This window comes from Halichoerus grypus, chromosome 4 (genome assembly GCF_964656455.1).
Source record: "Halichoerus grypus chromosome 4, mHalGry1.hap1.1, whole genome shotgun sequence".
Lineage (NCBI taxonomy): Eukaryota > Metazoa > Chordata > Mammalia > Carnivora > Phocidae > Halichoerus > Halichoerus grypus.
The window spans coordinates 53,460,843-53,469,214 of record NC_135715.1 but is presented as its reverse complement, the minus strand read 5'-3'; the positions used below and the strand labels follow the sequence as shown (position 1 = coordinate 53,469,214).

The 8,372-nt window shown below is 44.3% G+C and overlaps 1 protein-coding gene across 5 annotated transcripts in view; it reads left to right on the top strand.

The window, feature by feature from the left end:
- ENOX1 (ecto-NOX disulfide-thiol exchanger 1) overlaps positions 1-8,372 on the top strand; it is a 550,763-nt gene that overhangs the window by 302,041 nt on the left and 240,350 nt on the right. For 3 of the 5 annotated variants that reach the window (XM_078070323.1, XM_078070324.1, XM_078070325.1), the window contains one exon: positions 2,605-2,709. The exons of the other annotated variants lie outside the window; for them this stretch is intronic. In XM_078070323.1, coding sequence (XP_077926449.1) covers positions 2,605-2,709 — 105 coding nt within the window. The remainder of the gene's footprint in view (positions 1-2,604; positions 2,710-8,372) is intronic. 5 annotated transcript variants of the gene reach the window in all.

The window sequence follows — 8,372 nt, the reverse complement described above, 5'->3', positions numbered from 1 at the left end:
AGAGCGGTACCGTCAGTACTGATGTTGTAGTGGGACAAAAAAAAAAAAAGTTTTTAGGTCAGATACATTTATAACTTCTTACTTTTAGCTAAGTGACCCAAAGCAGGTGACTTAATCACCCGGAGCCTCAGTTCTTTCCTATAAAATTGGGATAATTTTCCCTACTAGCCGAGGGTGTTGTCCAGATGAAGTCTGAATATTCAGTGCCCCGCAGTATCTGGTGCTCAGCAGGGTTCAGTAAATGTTAAGTCCTTCCCTTTTCCCTGCAGAAGGTGACCCGAGAGGACACTTATAGTGATAGTCTTATCCCTAAGTTCTCAAAGTGTTGTCCCAGCAGCACCAGGGAGTTTATTGGAAATGCAAAGTCTCAAACCCCACCTGATCTAATGCATCAGCATGTAGTTTAACAGAATACCCTGGAGATCTCTCTGCACGGTGGAGTCTGAGGAACTTTGTTTTTATGCTTCTTATGGCAGTGTTTCCAACAGGGTTGTATTAATCTTGTTTTTCATTGTCTGTATTTTATGATACTTGGACATCTTAGGGCCTCGCAGATCCTGGGGGAGGCACTGTCCTTGCAGGGTTAGCTAATTCACTTGGCCGAGGAACACCCTGTGACGTCAAGCAATCCTGAGTCTATGCCCCCACCCGCCTCCTTTTATCAGGCTCTTGCAGTCCAGGATATTATCCCCCTGCCCTAAATCACCTCGGGGCCAGGTACTGGTCAGCTGGGAACCAACTGCATACCACAGAACCCACTGACATTATGCAAACTAGCCAGTCCTAAACCTCTTGCCTTGCCTTGCTTTGCCTTTCCTGCAGAAACCACAAACAAGTTAGTTGCCATGTTCCCCCCTTATCGCCTCTGATTCCAGCCGACCCCAGTGCCTCCAGGCCGTCTCGGCACTGCACGCCCCCCTCCTCTTGGGAACTGGACATAGCAGACTGTCTTTTCATTGGCAAGCATCTCCTAAAATGCTGGCCTCATCACACCCAAAGACAACCAAAATCCCGGGTACATTTTCAAACAAGGCTGCCCTTTTTTAAACACGTTTCTTAGTTTAGCACCGCTGGCTACCATTTCCACCCCCGCACCTTGACCTTGCCAATTGTAGTTTCATGTGAAGAGTGTGAGGGTGCCCAGCAGAGCCAGATGTTTGGGGGATTTGGGGGGCGCTGACCAACAAACTGAAACCTCAGAGGATGCTTCAGCCACCTCACGAGGCTGAACTTACTTTTAAATGGAGATGATCAAGGATAACCACGAACAAAGTTGTAAACCTGCTTCAGGTAGCATGACTATGTTGAATGCCGATAATACTCCTCGAGCACAGGCTCTGAACACTTCAGAAACTGCTATTACAAATGGTTAAGACCTCCAAGATAATGGAACCGTTTGAATTGAAACACACACACTTATTTACAGAATGTCAGGGAAACAAATGAAAACCTGCCATCCACCTCCATTCATTTTTCCCTGTGGCTTCGTAATATGGTATGTGTGTTTTAGGTGGAAGTAACCCTTGCCCGGGAGCAGCTCTTCTGTTTCTTGAAGGTGGGCCACCTGCCTGCCCCCCTTTGCATGTGCCTCTTGTCTCTCCTGTTTGGAAAAGAATCTTGATATATGGAAGTGAGCTAACTGAAGGTGAAGTAAATAAAAGCAAATATTAAAAGAACATCAAAGGTACTTTTCTCCCTCTGACTCAAAGAGAAAAGAGATGTAAAGAGTATTTATTTCAGAAATAGCCCACATTTGTTAGATAAGATGATGAGAACAGAAGATAGCAATTTAATGATAACTTTTTCCCTTATAAAAGTTTTTATTAGTTTAATTAAGAAATTGGAATTTGATTAGCAGCATTTAATTAGAAATATTAGACAAGGAAATTTTTCCATTGTCTTATGACTATCAGTTTTGTTTCCTTAAGACATAAGCCCTTCTCACCAGACACACAGAAAGGTAACTATGTGAGGTGATGGATTTGTTAACTAACTTTATTGTGGTCATCATTTCACTATCTCTCTCTCTATCTGTCTATCACCACTGTATGTACACGTTAAATTTATACAATTGTTTCTGCCAGTTCTACCTCAATAAAGCTGGGGAAAAAAAATAAACCTATTGCTTATGACCAAAAAAGAAACTTTGGCTGCAGATAGCCGGAGTGTGCTCCCCATCACTGGCCCTATCACACTCAAGATTGCGGCCCGAGCAGTATCTAAAATTTGACTCGTGGCCTGTGTGACTGACAGCATCCCCTGAAGCCACAGGCTTGTTTCTCAGTAGGTATATTGTTTGATTGCTCCTTGACCCTTTTCCAAGAAGCCTAATTCGCCCAAGGGAATCTCACACAGGAAAAGAGTGTTTGCATCTGCTTAGGGAAATGTGCCTGAAATAATGACTTATTTAGAACGGAGAACAGAACGGAATGGAATGGATTGATAAGCCAGTTTGAGCAGGCAGAGAGCAACCCGGGCCTCGTAGCTCTTATAAAAGGAGCTGTGCAGCAAAGCAGTTTGCCCAGACCGGGTCTGGCAAGACCCATCTCCATTCCACAGATGTCGTCTCTGTAAACTCCATACAAAATTCTTTCTCTTACAAAGACCTCAAGGCGTGGGAGCTCATCTTCGGTGTCACAGACACTTCTAAGATGGTGCGGATTTCTCGATTTAGCCCTGCAGACCCTGGTGTAGAAATTGCTCTCCGAGGTATGTTCCCCGTTTTAAACGTGGTGGCGTCCCTGTGGGTGACCGCGGAGCACTTGGTGGCGCTGGAAGTTGAAGCACTTTCTGGGTGGCAGGGGGCGTTGGCCAGGGTGCTGGTGTGGGGCTTGCCCGGGGAGAACTTGACTCAGCTTCTTTCTCACTGAACTTAAAATGAACCAGCCGTCAGAAGCTCGGGCTGACATCTCATCTAGCAGGGTGAAGGATGAGGTGAGGCAAATAAACAAAACAGAAAGGAGACAGAACATTGCCACTGTATGGCTCTTTTGTGCTGCTGTTTTCTATTTCTTTTGCTTTGTCTTTTTTCTTTCTTTTTTTGCCAAGAAAATGCAATTGATTCGTTGAGAACCATAGCCTCAAGGCTTGCAACTCCTTTGAAATGGGAAAGGTGACAACAAAAAGTTTCTTAAAATAAATTTAAAATCCGGAGGTTACTTTTTTTTCCTGTCTTAATCTTTCTCTGCTATTCAGTTAAAAATGAAAACAAAAATGGAACCATGGACCACATTTAAGTGAGCAAGGTTAAACTTAAAGTCGCGTTTATGCACAGTGGAAATGGGAGTTTGCCTTTCTTTTTAAATTTAAATCTATCTTTGCACAATTAGCAAATTATTAAATGACCTTTCCTTCAAAGTCTGCAAGCAAGTGCTTGTTTCCACTAATAAGAGAACATGTTTTACAAGGTTCACGTTGATTAATTGACAAATGCTGATAAAATCAAAGCAGGGCTCAAACGCAGTGCACCAGATGCAGTATAAATTACTTCTGTTCGATACTGTTTCACGTGGCTATGCATTTATGGCTTACCTTTCAATAAATATTACTGTCTTAATTGAAACATCCATTGTGGAAATTTATCTGTGAAGATGACTGTCAGGAATCATAGCTCGGACTAAACATTTCTATATCTCTATATGTTTTTTCAGCTCAGTTAAAAGCATTGATTGCTATGAGTATTTTAAAAATGGATGCTTTATAGTTTATGCGAAATGAGTGCTAACACATTTTAATATAGTTTGAAAATCTTGCACCCTTGAATGACCTAAGTATAGTGTTCCCTACATTTCTGGATAGCTTCAACTATAACAAAAAACTAAGTGTCCTAAACCGCTTAGCCTTACATCATTCACTAAGAGCATTACATTCTTGGCCCTTTGCCATCCAGCTGTTTTGGCAACTGTGTTGGGCTCCATTAGAGGGCCCATAGCTGGCTGTTTCATGCTCATCCATGTGTCAGACATAAGAGATGCATGGCCAAACCCAGCTTCCTATTTTTGCTTATGAGTAAGTAGCTATCCAGAAGGATGTCTTGCATCCCAGGCCAAACCTGAAGGTGCAGAGGCTCCCGGCAGGAGAGGAATGTACATTAGGTCACTGAAGAATTCCTATTCTTCCCTTGTTGTGGTTCATAGCCATTCGGTAGATTCACAGGCTCTAGTCCCTCAAGAATATTGTAGATTTAGGGGTCCAACCAATCTGATAGTTTTGTCTGGATGTCGTAAGATGTCCTACCACATCTAGCCTCCTGGGAAATTAGACATCTTCTAGAAGTACATTTGACATACTCTTTTCAACAAAGTCATTTTAATTCAACAAATATCTGTCAACCTACTGTACACCAGGCACTGTGCTGGGCCCTGGGGATATCAATATGAATCAGATAGATTCTTTAACCAGAAGGAGCTGACAATATCCAATCATAGCTCCAAACATTTACAATTTGTTATTTAAAAGATACCCATACATAACTTGCCAAAATCTTTTTGAATCCCCCTCATGTACCAGGCACCATTCTAGATGTTCAGTAAATATTCCAGATGTCTTCTTTCTTCAGTATTTATCAATGATCACTGTGTTCTGGTGGCCCTCTGAGGCAAATCTCATTGGCCAGTTTTCTGTTTGAGCCTCCTGAGTTACTGGTGACCAGGTAATAGTTGTACTCAAGAATACCACAGCTCACCAGACCTGTATTGAGATCAGTGGGACTGAGCAGAGATCATCACTCTGAACTCAGTCAGAGGGCATGCTGCTCTCAGGATGAGCATGAAGATCATGGAGCAGGTATATGGAATGTGTGATGAGGGAGTTAAGGACAATTTGGGACACCCTGGAATCAAGTGAGTTTTGGAATATGGATCACATGGAGGCAGATTCAGAGATGAGCAGAAGTCGCATTGCGCTAGTAAATCATACAATTCCAAGTGATTGACTGGAAGGTAAGGACGGAAGGCAGACTGGTGAGGGAGGTCACAGAGAAGCAACCAGTTTAGTAAGAAGAGATCAAAGCAGGTCAGCAGGCAGGTGAGTTTTTCCGGCTGTCAGCCTGGTCAGCATTGCAGAATTCTAAAAGATAAGCAGCTGCTGGCATGGGTTCAACAATCAAGAGAATCAGGCTTAAGTATAATAAACAAGGAGAAAAATCTCTGCTGCTGAGAACTTGGTCACAAGAAGTGAAACGTGCTTCCGGTAATCTAGGTCACAATGCTGTGGGCAGGATGGGCAGCATGATGGAGAATTTCTGAGTTTGGGCTCATTATGTTCTCTCAGCCCAGACATCATGAAGACAGTGTCTGGCATGCAGGAGACGCTGCACAAGTATTCCACGAAATTGACCTGGCTTCCGAGAGGGAGGCACGTCCCAAAATGCAGCGATTTTTACACGGCAATATAAAAATTCAATTGCCCCTGCACTTAGTGAAGAAAAAGCAGCACAGGAGAGTCAAACACAGAAGGAGGAAGCCTGCTCACTTAAACGATGCATGCATTGTCCCAGTATTCGTGTTCATTCCCTCCCGTGGTTTCTTTGCTGTGGGGTGGCCTTAAGTCGGAAGAGGGACAGAGTGGTAAGGAACGTGGGAAGTTCTAAGAGCATGTGGTTAGCTGTTAATGATCAGGCCCGTTTTCCTTGTGTGAGCGCATTTAGAAAGAAAGAAATGAAAAGGGAAAGGTGAGGGAATTGAAACCCTGCCAAACTCACAGGTTCTGTCTGTGAAAATCTCAGCGAGATGCTAAAACGTGGCTGGGTTGCTTGGGGCACACCCAGAACCCCTTTGCACTGTCCATCAGCAAGGTGCTGCCTTCCGATCCCCAGCCCCCTGAGGCTCTCCTATGTTCATGGCCGTCGCTGCCAGTACAAATGTTAGGAAAGATCCTTCTCTGCAACCTTAATAAAAGTCTTACTGTGCTAGCATGGTACATCACCCTTAAAAGTTGTAAAACCCAGCCTTTTCAAAAATCTCCTTTGTCACCAACTTGCGTCAGTGAGATATAAAGACCACCCCCCCCGGGGGGGGGCATCCTTTCTGTCAGCTGCCATTCTGCGCCCTGATGCCAGGGAGGGCCGAGAGCTGTTCCCCACTGTGTACTCCTGGACCAATATTCCCTGTTTGGACACTAGATGGGGCATTGTTATTATTACGGTGGCTCTTGAATGTGAGTATGTAAAACCCGGAAGGATGAAAACATCTCTTTAGAACATCATATTGTGCTACCGAATCAGAGAACACTGCAGGAGGAAACCGCCATGAAAAGTCTCTAAAATCCAAGCCCTGGCTTTGAGTTTTTTACCTGAGAAAACTGTGACCGGCCCCAGTTCATGCAGTGAGTCAGCAGCAGACCCCCAAAACTGGGAGCCAGAATCCAAGCCTTGAGAGCCTAGAGCAGCCCTGCACCATGCCTCACAGCCTGCACGGCCGGGGAGGAGGCATGGGGGCCCATGGGCTCAGGGGCCAGTCACTCACCTCTCAGAAGCCTCCTTTTATATGGGGAATAATAAAAGAATAAAAGAAGACATCTCTGAGGCATCCTAAATATGTCCTTCCTGCAACTTGACTCTACCTATAGATGGCCCAAAGAAAAATAAACAATGTACACAATCCAGACACTCAGTTTCTTTTTTTAACCTCTCTCTTATGTGCACATACATACACTCACACATACATGTAACCCCTTTGAAAATAATACCAGTATGAATGGATGAACTTCATTTTATAAAATAGGGATAAGCAAAATATTACCTGTTATATTTAGGTTCTAGCTAACTAAATGTTCCTCTGGTTTGGCTAGCTTCTAGGCACTACGAAAGCCTATCAAAGTCCTGTCCTCTTCTTCATCTCTCAGCCACTAACCAGCCATCCTCCCTTGAGCACTAGAATCCTCAGGGCTTAGAGCCGTTGCCTAGAACCCAGCTGAGGACAGGGACTTCCCAGACCTCCTTTCCTTCTCCGGGACTACCCGAGCTTGCTTTCCCCCTCCACTTCCCTCTGTGGCAGAAGACAGGCATAGTACAAAACAGGAAGGCTGCAGCCCAGCCTTCACCTGCACTTACGTACCAGAGTGACTCAGTCACTGAAAGGAAATTCTTGATTTCTCCTCACCCTCCTCCCTTCTGACCAATAAATAGGTCTTAGCACAGATCGGAATTCTTACAGACCCCGTAATGGATGGCACTTTGCAGGCTTTGTTCTTGGCAGGCCCTCTTTCTTAAAGAGATTAACTTGCATTTTAAGCAGACCGAAAAGGCGTGATCATTGCAGTATGTTTTTTCTCATTTCAGCACGAGCACTTGTCCTCACAGGCCTGTAGTGCTGGTTATTTCAGTTCCGGAAGGATTCTCAGTTTCTCTGCTCCTACCAAGGGGCTCTCAGTCCTCTGTTCCTTCTAATTACACAAACTTCCTAAACATCTAGGGTCCTTGGGAGAAGGGCAGGCTCGTGAGAAAGAAACCATCCAGTTTGTGATCTTATCTCATGTTAGGCTTTGCAAACTTAAATCTTTTTGAAGAAAAACACTTTTTAAAAAAATATATTAATTATTTATTTGAGAGAGCACACGAACAGGGGGAGGGGCAGAGGGAGAAGTAGACTTCCCACTGAGCAGGGAGTCGGTTGCAGGGCTCAGTGTGGGGCTCAGTGTGGGGCTCGATCCGAGGACCGCGGGATCATGACCTGAACTGAAGACAGATGCTTAACTGACTGAGCCACCGAGGCCTGCCTGAAGTAAAACACTCTTAAAAGTCTGATTTTTAAAACTTGGCATGCATGGGCTGAATTGTTTTTTCCAACTTGGAATGCTCTCGTCTGCCTGGTCTAATCTTACTCATCCTTTAAGACCCAGCTCAAATGTCATCTTCTCTGCTGAGCCTCTGCCCTCCCTACTCCCATGTCCCCTTCCTGAATCCTCGCTCTTTATTCTACGCTGCCAGAGCATTTTCTTCACACCACTGGAATATAGTCCCATTCCATTACCCCCAGTTATCCAGCTGTCTGTCCTGCCAGCCTAGCTGTGGGCTCTTGGAAGGCAGGACCTGTGGACTGTGCCTGATTCATCTTGTGTCACCTGCAGAGAGCAGAGTGGATGATGTGCACTGGGAGTTCTATACATATAGATGGCATTGGACCACATTATGTCAGCATCAGCTCTTTTAATATAAGAATTCTGAGTTTGAGGAAAATATAGCCAATCAAAGTGTAATGTAAAAACCATAGTCTTCTGAAATTTCCTGAAGAAAGTTCCCAAAGACAAGTTTGTTTTTTTAATATTCTTATTTTTAAGAGGAAAGCGTTACATAAAACTAGGCATATGGCACCATGCTCTTGGGGACACTGGTCATTTATTTGCTCCCCACACCAGAATAGGGTAGGAATTTT